The 24,168-nt window shown below is 37.4% G+C and overlaps 1 protein-coding gene across 3 annotated transcripts in view; it reads right to left on the reverse strand.

Moving 5' to 3' along the window:
• The window catches only part of LOC113108650 (mannosyl-oligosaccharide 1,2-alpha-mannosidase IB-like), a 53,775-nt gene extending 29,853 nt beyond the window's left edge, over window positions 1-23,922 (reverse strand). The window contains exons 1-3 of one of the 3 annotated variants that reach the window (XM_026271898.1): window positions 23,777-23,922; window positions 18,893-19,363; window positions 3,311-3,569 (exon numbers count right to left, since the gene is read on the reverse strand). In XM_026271898.1, the coding sequence (XP_026127683.1) occupies window positions 3,311-3,569; window positions 18,893-19,203 (570 nt within the window). In that variant the 5' untranslated portion in view covers window positions 19,204-19,363; window positions 23,777-23,922. Of the gene's footprint in view, window positions 1-3,310; window positions 3,570-18,892; window positions 19,364-20,607; window positions 21,451-23,776 lie in introns of those variants that run through there. The other 2 variants (XM_026271897.1, XM_026271899.1) reach the window with 2 other exon arrangements.
• Window positions 23,923-24,168: the final 246 nt, after the last annotated feature.

Consider the following 24,168-nt stretch of genomic DNA (forward strand, 5'->3'; position numbering starts at 1 on the left):
ATTATTATAACAGTCTTTAACTGAAAGAGTTCCTCAACTGTGGGTTTGTTTGTTTATAGCCCATGTATAGACTTTTACTTGCTGCCGACTGTATTTAGACTTCGAAATTAATAAATGTTGTGTTCATTTGTGAAGTTTATGATGAACAAAGTCCGTATTTTTTTGATTAAAAAAAATGTTGCAGAATTATTTTCTCTAATAATCCAAAAGCCAATAGAAAATGGTACTGGGTTCTTGTCAAGAGAACTAGGGTGATGCTAACTTGAGTTTAGCTGAAAAGCTCAACAATCATCTCAGTTTCACACACAAAAACACTAATTATTCTTAGAACATAAGCCTTACCTACCAACACACACTTATGTGGGGACAAAATGATCATTCCCCCCAAGTACTAAAACAAAAGAAAAACATTTATTTCCAGGTTTAGGAGTTTAGAGACAAGCAGCAATTTGAAAGTGCAAATAATGGCATTTACTGCAAGCAGTGCTGACTCATCATCTTCAGCCCACAGGCTATTCAGCATTATGTAAAAGGTAATAAAGTGTCACCACCAACTAAAATACATTAAACTTGATCAATATAAAAAGTCAACTAGATTTGAATATAATTTTTGTTAGTAACAAGAGCGGTGCAAGAAATCCCAAAACCCTGAATATGAAAACTGGAACAGTAATGCTTAGCAAACAACTCTAAAAAGACATTTTCAAATCTGCTTCATTTAGGAACACATCTCACACAGTAAGACACATTTTGTGGTACATTTGGAAGAGTGAAAATCAAATGCTGCATAACATCAGTAGAAATCTGTAAGAGCGTTTTAAGACAGTCTGTTCCAGTCAAGCGCAAATCAGCCAGTGGCTATAACTATCGAGAATTATTTTTATCCAAGATTGCAACCCATTTTCAAAAAATGATAATTCTACCTGTAGAGAGCCTGGTTTGATTTCAAATGCTACAGATTAAATGGGCCAAAACTGTTCAATTTAAAAAGGAATGTGAAGTAATTAAGTGAGAGAGAAGAAAAACAATGATGGAGAGAGAATACATTTGCAGGTGTTGCAAATATTAGAAGATACAGAGTGCTTGTAAGTTCAAAGCACGTAAACTAAACACACTAGTGTTGTCATGGTACCAAAATTATAGTATTCGGTACCAATGTCAGTGAAACGGTTCTCGGTACCAAAGCAAAACACAAAAAACATGCTAATTGAACAGCATTATTTTATATTAAAAACATTAAACAACCAATACCATTCTTTATACTTATTTAAAATTGTCTTTCGATATCCACAATTAAAAAAAAGTATGAAAAAAGGAAAACAAGTTTCACCCAAAAGTTTGTCATATTTCTAAGTCTGACCAAATGCAAGATAATTGACACCAGCTAAAATATAACTTTACACTAAATAACAAACCTTAGCTTTTATAATACGTTTAGAAAAATGTACATAACCAACAGATGGAAACTGTAGTATTAAAAACTTTTTTTTAGGCAAACAAAAGGTGTTTACTATTAAAATTAAAACATGGAAGAAATGTTGTGTGATTATTCCTTAAAAAATAACGTTGGTTTCATTTTAGTAGTAAGCCATGTACATTCTACTGAAAAATAGACTTCAAATCAAACCGGACTTTTATTTTGACAGGTTGCAGTGAATACCTTTATAGTTCTGTGCATGCGATATGACGCTAGTTTTACTTCAATCAAATGATCAGATGTTCATGAAGGATCTCTCAGAGAAGTTCTGGAGATGCTGTTCATGTGTTTACGTCCTCATTTCGTGAGACTGCAGATGCTGAAATCACCGCAAGCGTTACGCGCACTACAGTATGTGTGTAAATGAACAAATCAAACCTTGCGTCTGCAGCATTTATAAACGAGTCATGCAGAACATGCAGAATTAATATTTAAATCGACTTTTGCAGATTAATAGTTACAGATGCTAGTCCATATAGGGAAGTCGATAGTGAGGGACCATTTTGGGTACACCAAGAATGACCAGTGTCTCATTAAAATATTGCCATGGAAACTGCTGCTAAAGAGCGAATACAAAGCTTTAAACTATTTTAACGCACGACATGAAGGCAAGACTGACGCGAAGCCATGGCTCGTTAGCTCAGCATTCTGCCTGCTTTACATCAGACAGAGATGAAATGGTGCGGTAAGATCACATTTATTTGAATTAATTAATTTATAACATTTAGCTACTTTAATTATTTGATCGAGAGAAAGAAAAGTGCGTGTGTGAACCTGCGCCTCTCTACAAACATGCTAGTTTTTTTTTTACCCCTTGTTGCTGATAAATGTAATGTAGCAATTCAGTATCTAAGCAATTAAAAAGTCAAGGGACAGCGTTCACAACAAGTGTGTGTCCGCCTGAGTGTTTGTATGTGTGCACAGCGCGATCTCTGATCTCACAAACCAAAATAATATAGATTATTTTATCAGGCTACATGTAAAATCATATGAATTGTTAAAATGAATACATATGGATGACGGTTGATTATAATAATAGTTTAGTTTATCTCCCTCATTATTAATAGATTCTCCTGCAGGATAAATAAACTTAGAAGTCTTATATTAATAATACATTAGCATTGTTCTTTATTATCCCTTTTAAAGCATTAATCATAGGTAAAAAAACAAAAAAAAAAAACACAATCTTTCCTGTTCTCTGCCTCAGGTCCCAATGAAATGTAAAGGATGCACAAACTGAAAACACTAAATACTTTTGTGATCTATTTTCATTAGTTATTTTCAAAAGGGAAATACTAACATGGATGTTAACAGAGCAGATATCACCTAAAATAAATTGTGTTCGAAGATGAACAAAGCTTTTATGGGTCTGCAATGACAAGGGGGGTAAGTGATTAATGACAAAACTTTGATTTTGGGGTGGAGTATCCCTTTAAGCTCAGAACTGGTTTTCTAATGCTTATTATATTAGCATTAGCCACACTTATTCAAACGATGAACTACGCTAATGGCGATGTTTGTCAATCTGACATTCAAATTCAAATTAATTAAACTTAACTGTTTGAACTCTTTCATTTGATCCGGGTGTCTGCATTTTGATAGTTTGATGCGTTTCCTCCTTTTAAGGTCGTCAAGTCTCAATGCTTTTATGAAGAGGATAGCTAACAGATAGCGCATCATGAACCGAGGTTGACCGGGTACTTGGTACCACCAGTACTTAAGAAAACCTGGTACTGTTATGTTTTCTGTTTTTTTGTACTGACTTGGTACCGAAATACTGGGTCTTACTTACACACACACAAACACACACACACACACACACACACCCCTCACCTCTCTGATTTTGTCCCTTTTTTCCTTGGTGTCAGGGTCCCCTGGGTCACCATCTTTGACCCCTACTAGTTTGGGCATAGGTACTGGAGGCAGTGGTTTGGGTCCATCTTTCTTCTTCAGGTCCTCGACTACCTTGGTCTTCTCTGTCTGGATCTCTGCCTTCAGCTCCTCTTTGGATTTACGGAGCTTTTCCTTGGCCTCCTGCAGTGCCCGCTCGTGATCTGCCCGGATCTTGTCACGAAGGCTCTCCTCTTCCTCCCTGCAGACGCACAGTGAAATACATCAGCAAAGAATAACTTTAATTTCAATAAAAATAAAAAAAAGGTGTTATTTTTACAACATGTTTTGTAAAATGTAAAACTTATATAAATTGTTCATATAAATATAAATGTGTGCCAGTTTTTTTTTTTTTTACAGATCTACTGCTTGTGGAAAAGTTAAGTGTCAGTAAGAATTAATTTTTAAAAAGAAATGAATACATTTATTCAGCAAGACCTTGCATTTAAAAAATAATTCTAATTCGAATAAATTACACCAAATCATCATATAGAAATCATAAAATTATAAACATTTACAAATAATCATATGACACTGAAGACTGAAAAATCAGATGTCAAAGAAAAAAAAAACATTTTAAAATATTAAAATAAAAAACTTTATTTTTTATTTATTTAAAAAAAATGTATTTATACAAATATCCACAGACGCAAGAACTGAACTCCACCCCCAGAGGACAGTACACCAACAAACAAACAAACCACATCAATCTCTCCAACAAACCAACATAGGTTTAGAACCAAACAATCAGCTCATATAAATATCTTGGGGTTCTGTTGTAAATCTTCCAGTCAGTGGAAAAATGGCAGTTATTTGACTGCAGGGACAATAATCACAGACTTTTACACTGCTCGCAGCTTCTATAATAAGGCAGACAATCTACTACAGGCATTTCTTCTACAATTGAAAAACACAGAACATCGCAACATCAGCTTATGTAATGCCACTGAGCCTGCGATTCTGCCCCGCTGCTGAATCTAAAGCACCAAAGCAAAATAAATTATATTTGTACATTATAAGCTTGCAGTCTGAATTGAATGCGACGAGTTAAAAAGAGCCAGATACTGTGAAATAAAAGAAAGACAGTGAACAGACATATACATCTTTCAACTGCATTGATTTTTCTGGCATAAAACGTAAAACAAACATACAAGTGAGAGTTGATTCTCATAATGAATCAGTCAGAGAGACTCCAGAATCATCAGTTTAGAACATTCTAATGAACCTTCCACTGAATCAGTAGTTTTTGAGTAAACATCTGACTGATTAAGTGAACCCCAAATTATTATTTCCATTCATGTTCAACATATAATGAACCAAAAGTGTTTACCAAACACACTTAGACTGTGTGACTTAAATTACCATAATTACTGGCTGCTTTTTTCATAACCACGCGTAGGTTATTCAGAAATCATTTACATGGTGCTTTGTAATAAATGGGAATAAAATGGAATTAAAAGAAACAATGTGATTTTGTTCCGTATGTGTGTAGTTAAAAGCAATTATGGGAGCCGAGTGTGGGAGAACACACAAGAGACTAATCATATAATACAAGCCACAAAGTAACAATCTGATACCACAGACACACAAAGAAGAATAAGGGTGGAGACAGAAGATTATTTAGGTCTTGTGAATCAATGAAGCACACCAGACTAAAGAGAGAGCAGGAGGGGATTGTGAGGAAAAGAGGTCAGGTGGATACAGTGACACAGACAGTGATATGCTGGGGCGACGCGGGTTATCTCAGACTGGTTCGCTCATTGTTAAATACGGCCTGGAAACGTTCCCAAGGTGACAGTGAGCCTGGGTGGGGAAGACCGACAAAACATCTGCTAAACCATACTGGCTGAACATTCATTTGAATGCTTTCCCTAGTGCAGGGTTTCCCAATCCTGTTCCTGGAGAACCCCTAACACTGCATGGTTTTGGGGTCTCTCTTAGGGGAGACATCTAAAATGTGCAGTGTTGGGGGTTCTCCAGGACCAGGATGGGGAACCACTGCCCTGGTACATTGTGTATTAATGACAATATTTAGTCACTATTTTGCATCATGGTGCTTCATTAGCATAAACGATACATGCAACGGACAGTAGCGTCATTGTACTGAAGGATAAAAGCTGTAATTACAGTAAAGCTTTACTGAGTACTGATACATGCATTTTTGATGTGCGGGTTAAATGACAGGGGCGAGCGTGAACTGGACAAATGTGGGCACTAATGGCTCCTTGCGAGGGACATGAGAGCAAAGGGCTTTGCTAATGACAGTAAACACCAATAAAACTCTGCATTGCATTAAAATAGAGACATCTAATGTCTATGGTAAAGCTCCACTATAATGGATTCACCTACAAATCTCAGCCTGCAACCACTCGCCGCCTCTCACATTATTCTTTTGGATTCATTTATTTTTTTTGCTCCATAATCTCTCTTTCTTTGAGAGGCTTTCTCAAAACTGCAGTAGAGTCTAGGTGTTTTCATGGAAGGTTCATTATGTCAAACATGTAATCAGCAGCATGTCAACATTTGTCTGAATCAATTACCCCAACTGAGACAAAGTCAGTCTCGGGCAAATCAAAGTGTGGCTGCATTAACATGTTTAGCTCAATCAATTACGTATGGTACTACTTTTTATGATAAATTCCTTTTATCTCAGGCATTATGTGAACCCACCTACAGTACAACATTCACATGCTCTAGCTGGAATATACTTTGGAACGTAAAAGTGCTCAATGTATGCATGTATCATTTTATGAAGCTATGAGAATACTTTTTGTGTCAAACCTATATACTGTGAGTAAATCACTTGCATAAGTGACTAAATCTTCAGTCTGGGTGACTGAATGATGTCTAATATTAGCCATTGGCTAATAAATTCTCAGTTTTTACTCACCAGTGTGTGAGTTGGAGGAGTATAAGTTTAGCACAGATATATTTTTACTCGCCGAACACACTGAGCGCTTCAGAGCTTCATTCTCAGTCAAGCCATCTGTGCTATTTTACAGTTTATCTCAATGGATGTGCAGCGCAGCTGTATTTGACGTACTCTAATGTGAAGACACAGAACTCGCTGTCACTATGTCTCACACACGTCTGCATGTGTTGATGCAAGAACTGATGTTGAGAGCACTTTCACGATTTGAGAGCAAAGATCACAATTGAAAACAAAAGAAAAAGTTTACAGCGGCACGAGTCATGACTGTCATTAGCCTAATGGGACCAAACTTTCTCTATAAGGGATAAAAAAAATTTACAGAGAGGGACAAAAAATTGTTAATCAATTAATGTAATTAAGTGAGAAGTAATTTTTTTTTCACATGGATTTATAGTATACCATTGAATAATGACCGAATACATAAGCTTAAGCAACAAAATATTGTTTATTTTTGTTCAACCAAGTCTAGCAGACCAGTGCAATTTTTGCCATGAAGTGTATCAATAGCATATTTAGAAACAATTTAGAAATAGTACATTTCAGAAATTCAGGAAGCTTATAGGTGCTGGAACCTTCTATAAAGTGTTTTTTTTTTTTTTTTTTTTTTTTTTTTTTTTTTTTTTTTTAAGTAAAACACAATACTGTCAATTACATTCAGAACATTGGAAACACTGACTATTAGAAAACATCTCTCTGTTGCTTCAGAGGCCATAACATACTAAGTCCAACTCTCAACAACCTTGGCCAAAACAATAAAGAGTTCAACATAAACTGTTGCACCAACAAAATAATACATAGTTCAACATAAAGTGTAAAGTCCACGCTAGCTGCTATATGTTTTGCGTTGAGGTGATACTTGAGACTCGATGTGTGCTGCGGTGATATGTGAATGCTAGTTGGTGCTCCAGTATAATCGGTCCGCCGAAACTCATCCAGTGAGAAACGTTCCGCGGTGCAAAAATAAGTTATTAAAAATGCGGGAATTTTTTTTCTGTAATTAATTAATCTTAGTTAACGCATTATTTTTTGTGTAATTAATTAATCTCAATTAACGCGTTAAAGTCCCGGCCCTAATATATATATATATATATATATATAAAATATCAGTCTGGCGAGTAAACAAAAAAAATTTACTAGCCAATAGCAATTCAATTGCCAAGTTATCCATAGAGGGTTGTTTGTCCAAATAAAACTAAAATAGCTTTATACAACAATTCTGCTCTTTCGTGTCATTATTTACTAAGCATTCACAAGAGTACCATGATGCATGAATCCCTGTTGTGTTTGGAAATGATTCCAATACATTTATTTCAACCTTTAAACCGGACTAAATTTATGAACCAAAAAACCCCACTACGTTTCACAGAAGGAGTGGAATGAAACAAACCAATTGGCACAGTCTTAAGACGGCGTTGTTTTTATTGTTGTGTTTATCGTTGTATGTTGAGAGACACATTTTTGCTCTCTTTTGGAAACTTTAAATGCAAGTAAAAATTGCACTCATATTAGCAAAATATTCTTTGATCGTCAATATCCCCAACAAAATATTGAATATATGGTAAATAACAGACGCATCACCTAGCCATATCCATCGCTTACAGAAGCAAAAATACACTAGTTGATCTTAAGATAAAAATATACTAGCTGATCTTATAACTATGATAGATACACTGAGACAAAAGCATTGTATAATGGATGTTAGATGGCATTGCCATGCCAACAGAACACTGGTAAATTCCACAGAACTTGCCATTGTGAAGAAGAGATAAACCCTGATCTTATTACACCCACCACAAGCAGGTGTTAAAGATGCACAGCTTCCTTCAGTTCTGTGTGCTCAACACCATCTAGCATCAACCTACCCACACATCCACCTTCAAACCTCAGCTGCTTCACTAGTGAGGGCTTATCGTGGAAGTGCTCCAAACACTGTCTACAGGTCCAGAAGCACTTTTGGAGCCGTTATCCCCCATGTTGGGCACACTGGGTGTAAAGCAGGTTCTCATTCTGTTACAGCAGATTAATTTTGTACGCCTCAGGAGACCCAATCTATCTCAGACAGACCCATTCCTCAGCCCCGTCATTAGGCTTTGATCAGGATTCATTTTCTGCCTTGCTCACATACAAAAAACAGATGAGATAAAGACAGAGGATATACAGAGAGAATGGAAACAGACCGATAGAAATCTGTATCATCAAGGAGAGCTTGAAGTATTCAGCACTGTTATTAAGAAATAAGAGGAACACACTGCTTAACTGTATGTGCTTTCCATTAGTATTTACTGTAGTGTAGGACAGATCCACAGTGCCAGCAAATGTTTATGTGATCGTACTTGCAGACAATCCCCTTGAGAACTGAGCTCAGTTTCAACAAAATACCACCTACACCTGCGGAGCCACGTGGCTACTGGCCCATTTCACAAAAAAACGAGAAAATAAGGTCAGCAATTCATATTTCCAATATATAGTTCAGGAAGGGCCTTCTTCCTCAGCCTCCCCAGCATCCCTCGCTTTCTCGGCCTGTATTGCCTTTCAAGAGTTCAAAGACATAACGCTGTGTGTCGGTTTCTTACTGTATCACTCTCAGCCTGAAGCTGCTCTAGGGAATAACAGCCTCCTGGAATCAAATGATGCATACAGGTCTGACTACAGCCTTTAAAGTGGACAACACTTGAGCCAAGCGGAGCTTCTCTTTATTCCTTCCTACATTTTTCATGTCTCTTTTTAAAAACAAATATCCTTTCTTACTTTGTATGTCTTCCCTTCCAGTCTTATTTGATGAAAAATCTGCCTCATGAGGATGGACAGCTGTGTGCAGTGGACTCGGAGTCATTTTTAATCACTTTAATGGAAAAAGCAAACCGGAAGCAATGTCGACCATGATTATTAACATTGCTATCTTGACTCATTTTATAAGACATTAGATTTAGACATTTTTACACACAATAGGACTAAAAATTTACTTAAACGTATTTTTTACGTTAGAGATAATAACTGGATGCCACTTGAATTAAACGTAGAAATTAAACATAGTAAAGTCATGTAACAACCTAGCCTTCAAGTGTTTGTAATATTTATCTTAACATTGTATAGATAGTATAGATTTAACTGTCCTGCAAATATTTTATTTTTAGCAATATATTGGCCTATTGTTTTAATATATATGGAGAGAGGTTATTTTATTTTACTTTACAGTTTTGTCACCAACATTCTTCTGTGTTCCAGAGATGAAAGGAAGTCAAACAGGTTTGGGACAAGATGACAGTGAATAAATTAAAATGTTTTTTTTTTCTCGATTAATCTGAAAAAGTTTTTCATTTGCAGTAAAAGAAAATCATAGCATTATCATTTAATCATTTTCTAGATATTTAAGTTTGCAAATGTTACAAAATAAACAAACACTAGATGAATGGAGAATGCAGCAAAAGTCTGGCAGATTCTTCTAAATTATCTAAACTAAATGTTTCTACATTAAACGTACAGTATGGAATTTTTGGCCACCAGGGGTCACTCAATCAAAATAATAACATAAGACGTACTTTGATGACGTCGGGAAAGAGCGTAAGGCTCATGTGAGTTGTTGTTCATTGGAACACGCGCTCTGTCGCTTCCCACATTCCTCACTCATTCTAACTTCGTATTTTGACAATCACGTCTTTTCGAACGGAGAGATATATGAATTATGAGACCCCTATCAAATCAATTTTCCATCTAGCTAGTAGTAATATATGTTAAAAAACACGGTCGCCTTTCGTTAATAATAATAATTACGTTACAATATTATATCGAACAAGTTAGTGAACTGCATTTGAAGCTACTTTACCCAGCTAGATATAAAACAAATGTAGATTTACATGAGAGCTAGTCCGTCTGTGTTTTACACAAGACATCATCGTTTCACAAAATATACGGATAGATACAGTTAGCTGAATGGATGCATACCTGTTTATCAGAATGCAAGCGAGTTCGGCATCTCTCTGTAGTTTCAGCTTGTCACGAATCTTGGAAATGCAACTCCAATATTTACCCGTGTCTTGTTGCTTCTCTTGTCCCAAAACCATCTCGGGTCATTTATTTCACCCGTACTTTTGCGCTTCACAGAACGTGCAGGCAAAGCATAATCATGATCCATAACTAAGTTATTGATTGAGGTTTAAATACGAATATAAACAATATAAATATAAATATAATAGTCTCGATCAAGGCTAGCTACTACTTTTCTTTTTCGTCTCGTCTTTGCTTCTGTTTACCTTTGTATTTGGCGGTTCCGCAGGAAGTTAGATAAACTAGAGGGGTCAAAGTTTATATGACACCATAGACGGGCGACAAAACGAAAATAAAGAAACGTGTCGTGTCTTCTAATTAAACTATAATTTTCTCCGGATTTGAAAGTTTGTGGAAACTGTCGGGATGATGCAAGTACACAACTAAAAAAATATATATAACATAGATATAGTGATTTCTGCTATTTTTAAAGCAGAAAAATTACATATTGCGCCTTTAAATACTCTTGTGGTCTCTTGTGTATTGCTACTGATGCTGATTATGAAAATCATTTTAACCAATAATTTAGCTCTGAAAGATAATCTGCATAGATTTTTCCTCACTCACAAAAGCTGTCCCCTCCACTTGCATTTTTCTATCAACTCTAACTGCAATGAAACTACACGTTTTCAGCAGTTTTATCATCATTTTTTGAGCAGCACATTATGATGTGAACAAGTCTTTGCTTCCTCACTCTTAAAGAAAGCCATTTCCAATAGTGTTTAAGCTCAGACATTACAAATTAATCTACCTCCTATTTAAGCTCCGGAAGGAGCAGGTACATTTTTCACTCTGATCAAATCTCTGACATGCCATCAAATGTAGCTCATCCCAAAAAAAAAAAAAAAAAAAGGATCGGCATACCTAAGGAACTAAAATTAAAAAGATAAAGTGTCAGATTTTGGAGAAAGTGTCTGGTTTAGCACAAGCTGAACACTCTCTCGCTTTCAGAGGCGCCTTGAGCTCTTTGTCAGGTTGGCAGGTGTGAGCACTAACTCAATTAGCGCGAGTCACAGGGCATCTGTTACATCAGCCCACCACAGTGACACACGTCCACTAATCTTCCACAACTCGACAGGCCAACCGCATGGGGAAGTTCACACTACTCTAGTCTACACTGATCAAGAGGGGATTCCTTGAGAGACCAAATTAAATGACAGACTCAAATGCAGAATGCTTTCTGGAAGAAATATGTACCAAACAGCCAAGTTCAGTTTCAGTTTCCCAGGGCAGGAGGTCAAGTAAACTTGTCTTTTGCAGACGTTCTTCACAATTTCAATCCCGTCTGTATCAAATATTTTTCTTGTGCGAAGCTATGTAAATATTGCAGCGTTGTTTGGTTAACTCGCGCCATCCTATGAGAAATCTAATCCAATCTGGTTATGAATGCCTGTATAGATTGGATATTTCCACAATGCTTCTCATTTCTTTTGAACTTTGCTGGATATCATAGCTATCCACTGTGCGCAAATCTGCCTGATGCCCCTTCATTATGGATTCAGACCTTTTGCCAACTTTATGGGTAAAATAACAGTTGGTGGTTCATGCATGCCTGCTGGCACCCCATCTGATATCTCAAAAAAGAAGAAAATGGCCACTGTTCTGACAGATTTACAAATATAATTATAAGTCAGCATATCAGAATGATTTTTAAAGGATTATGTGACACTGAAGACTAGAGTAATGGTTGCGGAATATTTTGAAAGCTTTGCCATCACAGGAATAAATTACTTTTTACTAAATATTCAAACAGAAATTTAAATTGTAATAATATTTACATGTATATTTACATTAAACTTTACATTTAGTCATTTAGCAGACGCTTTTATTCAAAGCGACTTACAAATGAGGACAATGAAGCAATCAATATAAGCAGAAAATCAATGATATGCAAATGCTATAGTTAGCTTAATGCAGTACATGTAGCAAGGTTTTTTAAATCATATAATAAATAGAAAACTAAAAAATTTAAAGAGAGCAAGCAAGTGTTAGAGGCCTTTCTTTAACTTTTGTTAATTATATAATAAAAAAGAAAAAATAGATATAATACAAAAAGATTAGAGAAACTATCTTAAGTTGTTAGTAAATAAATTGAGTGCATGTATAAAAGGGGGATGTTTTTTTTAAAGAATAGAATTACAATATAGAGTTAGTGGGTCAAATAAAGATGGAAGAGATGTGTTTTAGCTAGGGATGCATTGATCCAATACTCGGGATCAATATCGGCTCCGATACTGGCATTTTCTGCGGATCAGGTATCGGACAGGAGAGACCGATCCAAATCCGATATTGTGCATATACTATTCTGTTTTATTGTTAAACTCCACGAAAGGCACAAAAACATTATAAAGCACCAAAATGTTTTAGTGCACATATTTCAAGTGTTCTGAAGCTGTTCCATAGTTCCATGTGAAGTAGAGATTAATATTGAAGTCATTAAATTCAAGTTCACATAAACTCTTCTTTCTGCTGCGGCTGTCTGTCATCCTCCATTCAGCAAAGAAAAGGCTCATTAAACTAATGCACTGATTTAATACAGTAAGTATCAATATCTCTTCCCTTTGTACCAGTGATTTAACCGGTTCTTCTTAATGAACCAGTTCACCAAACCGGACTGAATCGTTTGAAATGTGTCATGTCTCCAGTAAGCATTAAATTAAATTACATTTAAATTTATGCATTTAGCAGACGCTTTTTTATCCAAAGCGACTTACAGTGCATTCAGGCTATCAATTTCTACCTATCATGTGTTCCCGGGGAATCGAACCCCCAACCTTGCACTAGCTTGCTTGCTAACACAACGCTCTACCAGTTGAGCTACAGGAACACTAATTAACACTAATAGCATTAATCCACTAATTACTTAAGTTATTAATTTTTTTAACGTGGCTGGCCACTCTCTCTGAGTGGAAATTAATCAATATCCCAGAGTAAACCATTTACTGAAACAGTACATTGACTGAACTGCTGTGAAGTGAGAACTGAAGATGAATTCGGAGGGCTGCGCAGCCTGACTCGGTGTGCTCATTCTGAGCACTGGATAGGGCTGGATGATTAATCGAAAAGTAATCAAAACCAAAATTCACAACCTCTAACCGACGTATTTTTCCTATGTCGGTTATATCATTTTTTTAAACCCATTAATACGTCCCCCTTAAAAGCATACTAGCGCGTGTGTAGCCACATGACTCTGCCCCGCCCAGTCAGTGGCATAAAAGCAAAACACGGAGGTGAACGCCAGTTCAACACATGGTGATGGCACACGAGCAGTGAGCCTTGCGTCTTCACTAAACTTTCTCAATTGTATTTGTTTTATGGTTTGGACAATCAAGCGATTAGATGATCGGATATGTATTATTACATCGAGCTCCCATGTTCGCGCAGTTGCATTGTGGCACGAACACTCATATAAACAGTAGCTGTGAAGATCGTGCACACAGAGGAATGCAGAAACTAGCTGTCAGCGCTGTCCTGCTATGTATCACTAAAGTAGCTTAGAATCTCAAAACTTATGGCTTACTTTTGGAGGAACTAGGCTATTTACAACCCTAAGCTTCACAATAATATAGTGACGGTATGACTAATTCACACACAATCACTCGTACTGGTACTGTGCTAATTTATCTGTATCTGATCTTTATTTATCTCTTACACCGAGCAGTAATCTGTAAGAAATGTTATGAACATAGATAAAATAACTGCTGATAGTGCGTTATGATGTCAGATCACTCTTTAAATAGTAAAAAATATCTCGCCTTTAATAGTCAATCATATTTACAGTACAAACCTTGTCAGTGAACTATGAGGGTAAAAAAAAACTACACAGAGACAAAATAATCATTAATTAATCGTAATCAAGGTAAATGTTCAATTAATCAAGGTTTTGATTTTAGGTCATAATCGTCCAGCCCTAGCATGGGATGCGCCTATATTGGCACCTTAAGTATCCATGCTGAATTATCCACTAACCTATTTTATAATAGTATTTTTGTCATAGATTATGATTATATAATTTTTCATTTGTTATTTTTCATTAAAATGAAGTTGTCTATATGTAGCAGATTGTGTTTAACACGAGTGACGATCAGGTCAGAGATGTATAGAAATTCTACATTGATTCAAAAAGAATACTGTGCTGGTATCGGATTGGATCGGTATCGGCAGATACACACACACACACACACGCAGGAAATTACTTTCTCTAACACCCACATCCAAACAATAAAACAATTCCACAACAACAATTCAATGAATTCACAGATACACAGAGTACTTTTATAAACAAATGTTTGAGTTACACCAGTTTAAACGGCACCAAAGACAGAAAATAAATGCCAAGCACCAAAGAATAACTGCCAGTCTGGTACCAATCACACTGGTGGACCAATAAAACCAACAATGAGCAGACCCAGGTAAACAAGGGTATAGGCTGCCCTACTGACAGGAATAACAGGACATGGGCTGGCGCAGACCACAGTGCCCCCGGGTGTAAGAGGCAAACAGACAGAGAGCTTGTGTTTGGCTTCTGAGCTCATGGCCAGGATGAGCTCTTCGGGTCATGAGTGAAAGCAGATGGGCTGCAGGTTCAATAAGCATTATTCATAATTCACAAACATGACTTTGCTTTTTTGGATTTACCAAGTCTGACTTACAGTTCAGCCAACTACAGATGGAGCATTACATAGATTTTCTGGAATGATGATGCAGTGGCCAACTTGTAATGTCTGTACACAAACAGAACACACTGTTCTATTCATGAAATCAAGCGGATTTATCTGAAGATTCAGTTCAACTTATTTGTAAAGTACAATACATACTTTAACAAAATGTTAAAACGGTCTCACATAACCAAGTGAGAAAGACAAAGGTGAGCAGCAACAGGGAAATAAAGTCTAGTTAGGATGAGAGAAAAACCTGGTTAAGAACCAAGAAACCACATTTCAGATTTCACTGGTACAAAAAAAGGTCCCATGTTACATATGGCGCTAATGCTAATACATACTAATTTCATATAAAAATCCAGCCACAGAATGAGAATACTGACCAAATAAACAACTGAGGTGCATATATCTCAGTCAAAAGCTGGTTATTGGTCTACTGACTCTGTGCAGTGAGGTTTTATGAAAAGTAGTTGTTTAAAGGGATAATTCAACTAGAATGTAAATTCTGTCATTAATTACTCACCCTCACGTATAGTTCCAATGAACACGGAGGTCTTACGGGGAATTAATGACAGAATTTTCATTTTTAGGTGAACTAACCCTGTAAATTCAGTTCATTAATTGGTCAATATCATCATGAATATATATTTTTTACATACGTTTACACCAATTTACTTAAATGGCTATCCTTCTAAATGTTGAGCCTACTGATACATCCCGATATTCAATTGCAGAGATAAAAATAAAAAAATCCTTTCTGCACATCAGTTGTTGAACATTTAGCCTAGAAATAATCTATCATAAATAAAAAGGTTTTAGGAGCTCGGGATGACCTTAAATATTTTAAAATAAAACAAAACCAGCATTAAAATAAGCCCAACAACTAAAAATACAGATACAAACAACATATATCTTATTTTAACCCCCTCTTTTACAATTTTATGAATATTTATTTTTCTAGTTAAGCCTTCTAGTCACAAGCTCTAAAACAGGTATAAATACGTAGACATTTTATGTACAAAATACAAGCATGTACAAGTCTTTATCTTGAATCTTTTTCCAGTAAATCACAAAACAACTGGAAAAATCATAGGGCCTATTGTTGTGGACAATGGGGGGGTATCTTCTAGTCAAAAAGGTTAAGGACTACTGCATTACACTAATGGGCTAATGCAAATGATTCCAATTGGCCATCTGAGACAATGCCTCATGACTGCAGTGTCAAACTGCCATTGTATGTGCCTGCATGAAAGTCAAGCTAAATGGAAGGTTCATGATGATAACAGGACAGGGAATATGAACATGCTTGTATGAGAGCATGAATGCCCATTTTTTACGATCACGCTTGACTGATGTGGAAAATGGAGCATGGAATATGACTATGCCATCCAAGGATTTGCTAAGCATGATAAATAAATGCAACTAAATCTGTAATGACAGGCCAAAATACAATGCAGACAACACACAAAGCTAAATATATACGGTCATGATGAGATATGCCATATGTACACAGCATTACATTAAACAGCACCGCAATGACAGCTGAAGATGGATCACATGCTCATCCTGAACACTGAAAAACTTAATGGCTGATCATGTGGTCTTGCGTATTTGACTACTCTCTGATGTGCAAATAAATGCTCAAAACCAACTGATTGAATGTTTAGAATTAACAGTTAAATCAACAAAGCTGAAAAATGAATTCATGAAATTAACAATTCATGCCGCATTGTCTGTGATATAAAATCAGAACAATGCTATCATCTGCACACTCTCACTCGTTTATGCAGTACATCTGACTGCACTTCAACTCTACCTTGCTACCAATAAAATGACAATATAAACAAGTTAGCATTTCATCAGCTCAGCGGGCTCATTTTCAAGAGGCTGAGTTCAGTCTAGCCGACGCAATTTCAAGATGGTCTTCAGTCACACTAATGCCTAGCTGAGACAGAGTCAGCCTTTGCTACATAAAATGTGCCACACATTTCCAGAAGCAGTGAAAGCTTGGGTGACCACAGAAAAAAAAAACGATATATATATAAATATTGTTTTTAATACAAATATTTCCAACAGTGCAAGACAAGGGATCATATTGTTATAAAGTGAAGAAAAAAAATCCCTATACCAAAGCTCTGAATGTATTTTTATAGAATGAAAAAGAGAAGCGCTGACATTTTGATAACTCATCTTATGTTGTGCTGGGAAAAATAATATGATTTTCAAGCAACCTAAGAATGCAAATTCATTATCAAAATACAAACTCTCTTTTTTTTCCGGAACTTGCATTCAAACCTTACTTGGTTTAAAATCTTTTCAAAATATAAAAGGCTGAATGAATGGTTCTTGATTCTTAAGACAGGCAGAACAAGCCACAGCTCAACGGCCAAGGCAGAAACAACACTTAGTGGCCCCTGTAACAACAAAGAAGCACAAAACGCTTTTTCACTGAAGTTCACTTAAACTCTCAATGGATTGTGGTCCACTGCTGAAGAAAGAAAATGAGAGTTGTGTGGCTACAAGCGTCTCAGGCGTGAAAGAAAAGCCTTTAATAATCTTGGTAGTATTGCTAGGGGACAAATCAAGAAGATAAAAACATCCATCTCAGAATAAGGAAAAGTATGTTCTGTTCTCTCTATTTTTTAAGAAAACTGTGAATGGAGTGTGTGTTTATGAGTAGGAGTACTGAGGATCTCTGCCTTCTGGTTAACATACACTTTTTTTTAAGATATGCTTTTGAATTTTATGTCTAAAAAAAAATGTTTTCTTCTTCCATGAAACAGTCATGAAACACCTAGTGGTATGCGACTTTCCAATTACATGAGTTACAGCATTAAAAGAAAGATGACATTTCATAATCTGGGCACACAGGCTCCATCAGTGATCATTTTCACAACTCTCATTCAGGTGGAACTCCATTATGGTTTGTAACACTCACTTTTTATGGTCCAATTAATTCCTGACAGATTAAAATCAAGATTGATCTTTTTTTGTTTTGTTTTATTAAATATCCTCGAACACTAGAAAACATAAAAGTCTTAAAGGAAAACTGTTTAATTAATTCATTTCGACTTTTATGTTTTTGGGAAATAAATCCTAACATTCTTAACATTATATGAGCACCATGCAGTTAAATTGTTTGTTAAACCATTATGAAGATTTAGTCCAGTGTAGGAAAGCAGCACATTTTGTTTTGCAGATAAATCATCACACTAAAGATGATCTACAACCTATTCCAAGGTTTCTCAAGTCTAGCACGCAAGGTCCATCTTCCTGCAGAGTTTTTGCTGCGTTCCATTTACCTCGGATGTTGAAGCTGCGAATGAGGTCACAGCCGAGTTGACAACATTCCAGTACACGTCGGAAAACCAAGACGGACGTGTTCACTGATAGCAATACCATTCGATAAAAACGCAGTATTTTGTAAAGACAAATAAAAGAGGTTTGACAGTACTGTGTTCACCACTTAGTGCATTTAGACACAGACAAACAGAAATTTAATATATTACTACTGTATCACTTCTGTTGATGCTCAGAGAAGCCATACTTGATTCTAAAGTCAGGGTTGTTGCCGGAATTCCAACTTAAGGTGTGCATTTCAGTTAAAAGTTCCAACTGGGAACTTGGAAATTCTGACTTCCAAAAACAAATGGAATGCACCATCAGCCCCAAATTGGATCAAATTCAACCGCCAGAAACTTAGACTTATGGTTTAGCTTTTAATTTAGACTTTGATTAGCTTATTTCTGGTGTTTCTGGTCACGACTGGAGCTGAACTCTGCAGGAAAGTGGACCTCGAGAGCCAGAGTTGAGAACCCCTGACCTATAGACACAAACACAAAACCACATGGTGTTGTTGAGGAGATTAAGCCGTCTACGCGCTCTCACCTGTGTCGATGCTCGTCGTGAGCTCCCACGCCATGTATGCCCTGTCTGCTGCTGTGCCTGGCCTCCTTCTCCGACTCGATGTGCGGTATCAATACGTCCTCCAAACCGAAGTCAAAGCGCTTGTGTTTGGAATTGTCCGGGAGGAAGAAAAACGCTCCGAAGCACAAGGTGATGAAGGCACTGAGGATGAGGAGGAGGATGAATTTCTCTGAGAGCCGCAAGGTGGCTCTGTGATGGGGGAATGAGGAGGCACCTGGCGAGAGGGTAGGTATCCTACGTCCCGATAGTGGCAATAGAGCCGGCGTGGTCATATTTTGACGATGAATCTGGAATCTGGTGGGATAAGCGTCAAGGTTGTTTTTGTGTGAGCCACACTATTATCTCATTGCGGTAATGAGAGCTTGACTGCGAACGTCTGCTTATCTCTTAGAAATGGAGTTGTCCAGTAGATCACAACTGATTCCACTTGCTCTGAAAACAAAGACAAACATTTTCAGAAACTGACTATCATGAGGCATTCAACAGAAGCTTGCCATTAAAAATGAACCTCAGTTTCCATGGCAATTTATCAACAGAAAGGACAGGAGTCTAAATTTCACTATACAACAGGGAGCTCCAGCCCTCTTATATGATTCTCTGGGTCTTGTAATCATTTTAGTAGTTATTGGAAGTAAACTGGTATTTAATATTTCTTTAATATATATTTGGTTTAATATTGCTGTAATATAATATATGCTTTTCAAGTGGTGTTGTAAATACCATAATTATGAGTTCCAAGCTACAAGTATAGATGAATTAAATTGAGAACTAAATTGAGATATGTCGTTTTGAAAATATATAGGTATGCATCAAGCACTCAACTTTCACGGTTTGCTTAGCATTCAGCTGTGACACCATGCATAAAGTAAATAAGTGAAAGATGACGTTATACATCAGGCGTAGTTATTTGACTGTTTTATTTCCATCTTAAATGTGTGGCATGCTACAAAAACCAAAGCTAGATTTTGACGTTACCATGTGCAATTGGAGGCAGCAATAGATACCACAAATAGAGTGCTATGCAACTACTAGAATGCTATTTTGACACCACCTTGCTCTGAATGGGGTTCCTTTCACTAGCAAGTCAAAAAATAGAAAATGTAGAGCTGGAGTCCAGCGATTAAAGTAGCTGTGTCTAAAATTGCATACTGTCTAGTAAGTGCTACAGTTGTTTTAAATGAAGGTTTCTTTGAGTACAGTACTCTAATGCACGCTTGTGTGATTAATTGTAGGGATTGCTTGAGGAATCATAGCTTTATTCGTAGTACTACACCACCCATAAATAAATACGTGGACCTTTGGTTTAGCCTTGCAAATGGTAAACATTTAGAGAGGGTATTTATCATACGGTATGGTCCCAAACATTTTCATTCTTGTTTATCTAAACGTCTTGTTTATCTATGTTTGGACTATCATGCTCTGGTTAACAACAAGTAACGTTAGATTAAAATCAAATAAAATGCCATTATATCAAAGCATGTGAATTTACGTGCACCAAAAACATACAGTTCGTCACGGAGACACTTTTAGCGGTGAGCATGCCAATGTGACACCTGTACAAGTGTTTGCTGTTGATTACACTGCCTCACCAAGCGGTTCACGCGCAAAAAAGCCGGTTTTATCTTTAACATCACGCAGTATTTGTATATATTGATGAAACAGATGTGTGCACATACCGTGAGGGTCTTTTTATCATTCCGATCCATGATCCTCGCTTCTCTGTGTCAAGGCGGGTTGGGTCGAGTCGTTATCTTCACGGTAAACGGCGAGTCCACCCTCACCTCCGTTAGGCGTGTTATTTATCTTAAACTAGCAATAAAAAAATCTGTTGTCGATGGGGGAAACAGTTTGATAAGAAGAAGAGAAAACTGTATCGCAACCCTAGTACACATAAAGAAAACCGGACGAGCGGATAGTAAACACAATGATATAGCACTAGGTGCTTTTGTTATGCTCGTTAACGATAGAAGTTCGCGTCACATTACGCGCTTTCCACGGTAAATATCGCGAAGTGCGCACGGTGTTTCAGCCCAGGCCTGATCCGCTTGATGCCGTGGCAGTGACTCCTTAGCCGGAGAGCGATATTGAGAGCCGATACAATAATGAAAGTAAACACGGGGGTATAGCAGCTGTTGGCTGATCCTCTCTACATACTGTCCTGTTTTAATGAAAGATCACGCCGGCCTGCGCTGGACGTGTGCTGCGCCGTTTCCCTTCAGTAAAGGCATTCAGCTGGCAGCCGTGTAGCGGACTGATCCCGTCCTGCCGCTGCTGCATCACCTTGTCGGTGCCTCGGGATCAATCGGCGCCATAGACCATAAATCCACAATTAATAATGCCTGAAAGCTGCCAAGTTCATGTCTGTGCTTCTATACACTAAGGCATTTGCGATTACAACCACCGCCTCCCTAACGTCTCGGTTCCTCCTTTATTTCTGTAGCCGTGTGCGCCGCCAGGCTCCAATATCCAGGATGTTGTTACTGCAACAGCTAGTCCTCCTCCTCTCAGTCCTCCAACATCCAGTCAGCTGCCGTTTGGTAAAGCAGGGAGCGTCGCTCAAGTACGAGTCTCAATAGGCAACGCAAAATCAATGGCGGTCAATTATGGACTTTAGAGGCAAAAACACATTTATAGTAGTTCCCAATATGGACCCGTCGCACCTTTTTGAAAAAAAAAAAACTTCTTTATCGTTGTTTTTCAGTGTTTCTGTATGTTTGTGTTTTCTCCGTTTTTGTGCTTTGATGTTTTAAAACATTTACATAGGCATTAGCTAGTTGTTTAGATATCTGAACTGTTACTGTAGTGAACTTACCATTAGAAAATTCACATTACTTTGAAATTAATATTAAATTAGATTAAATAAACATGCTCGTTAAAGGGGGGGTGAAATGCTCGTTTTCACTCAATATCCTGTTAATCTTGAGTACCTATAGAGTAGTACTGCATCCTTCATAAATCCAAAAAGTCTTTAATTTTATTATATTCATAAGAGAAAGATAGTCTGTACCGATTTTTCCCGGAAAAACACGACCGGCTGGAGGCGTGACGTGTGGGTGGAGCTAAAGAATCACGAGCGCGAATAGGCTTTTGCGTTGAGAGCATGTGGAAGCTGTGACATTACTGTGAGGGAAAACCCATCATCCAAAACAAACCATGGCTTACAGTCAGATTCAGCCGTTTATTTATCATCCAGAATCAGATCCAGAGGCTGAAACTGATCGAAAGCAGCAGCAGCAACGACTCGCTCCGAGCGGGGCTCGAACCCGGGTCTCTGGCATGGGAGGGGATGCACTAACAAGGAGGCAGAGATATTTGAAGCAGTTTTACTCACCGCCTGCGGTTCCAACACACGATCGTGACCCTTTTTCGTTGGGATTGCATCATCCTTAAGAAATAAACGATACGCAAATCCATCATCAAACTGGGCCTTGTTTGTAAAACAAGCATCTTCGAAATGCAGGGAACAAACAAAAACACTTGCATAACTCCGTTGATGCTCTGTAAAAATAAACTCCATCCACTGGTCCCTTAATGCTGTTTTTTTTGGGTAATCTGTGCAGGGTTGTCTTGCCCTGGCAACCAAAAACACACTTCTTTTGTGACTTTTCGCGACGCTCTCGCTCTGATCAGTGAATCGCTCTGATCAGTGAAATGTCTGTGCTGCTCAGCCTCGCTATACGGGAGCACGCGCTCTTCCGGCAGAAGTGCCTTAGGACCCATATAAGGAAATTCCGCTCCATCTAACGTCACACAGCGCCATACTCGAAAAAAAACTTTCCGAAACTTGTGACAAACCTGAAGGAGTATTTTAGGAACAAACGTACAACTTAATTTTGAAACTTTGTCCATGTTTAGCATGGGAATCCAACTCTTTAACAGTGTAAAAAACTCAGTATGCATGAAATAGCATTTCACCCCCCCTTTAAGTTTAAGTTGGTGTATTAAAGGGATAGTTCACCCAAAAATCATAATTATGTAATTAATAACTGGTTCAAAAAGATCTGGTTACATTGTATATCACAAACTGCTTTGTTTTGAACTCACTCACAACAGACACGGAAGAGAAGACAATGCTGAAGAAAGTCGTAGTATTTTTGGACCAAAATGTATTTTCAATGCAAAATATTCTAACTGGCCCTTTGATGTCACATGGACTACTTTGAAGATGTTTTTCTTACCTTTCTGGACCTGGACAGTATACTGTACACACAGTTTCAATGGAGGGACTGAGAGCTCTCGGACTAAATCTAAAATATCTTAAACTGTGTTCCGAAGATAAATAGAAGTCTTACTGGTTTGGAACGACATGAGGGTTATTAATGACATAATTTTCATTTTTGGGTGAACTATCCCTTTAAAATAACTAAAACTTAAAAACTATTTTATATTTGACATTTATAATTAACTTTTTTAGAAAACAGAAATTAGTCAGCAGTCAGGAAATTCAAGTCAGATGGAAGAAAGGAAAGCCATTTTAGATCTGACTGTGACTTAGTCCTTGAGCTGCCATAAGTGTAGTTGTTTTCTCTTGATTTAAGGATGATTTACCCAAATAATCTACAGTGAGTATCAGTGCTGTTGAAGGTTGTGGAGAAGAAATCATGTAAGTGAAGTCATAGTCAAGAAAGCAGTGGCCAAGGGAGTGGATCTGCTGTCAGTCAGTTCAAGAGGCACACATTTGACACCCTGACAGAAGTCACTGTCAGAAAGAAGGAGCTTTGCTCTGCTGAGTTTCTCAGTTTTCTGTGAAAATATGACACGGATCACTGGCCAAAAGAATGCCTTAAACCTCAGACCATATACAACAAAAAAGACTCGATTAAGAGAAAATAAATCACCACATACCTCTGTGAAGGTAAAACGAGGACGAAGATACAGGAAAAAGGAAAGGGTGACTGAAGGGTTTATCTGGTACTTTAAGAGCAGTAGAGGTGAGACCATCCTCCAGTGGGCCTGTATAATGAGTCAGGATGTGCTTTGAGACTCTGAACAGAGGAATGGTGAATGAAGACAGTTTAAACTCAGCAAGCAAATGAATTGGATACAGCTTCAACCTTGAGAAGTCCAGGCAAGGGTGAGTTGATTGGCTTTGCAGGACGAAAGTGTCTGTCAATTGCATATCCTGTCACCAATAAACAAAGATAAGAGTGACTGTATCTGACATTCCAGTTAATGAAGCAACACAGCACTCCCCCATAATGCCAAAGAAAGTGCAAAGTGCAAGTGTGGGGGGCAAA

The sequence above is a fragment of the Carassius auratus genome, chromosome 9, assembly GCF_003368295.1.
Source record: "Carassius auratus strain Wakin chromosome 9, ASM336829v1, whole genome shotgun sequence".
NCBI lineage: Eukaryota > Metazoa > Chordata > Actinopteri > Cypriniformes > Cyprinidae > Carassius > Carassius auratus.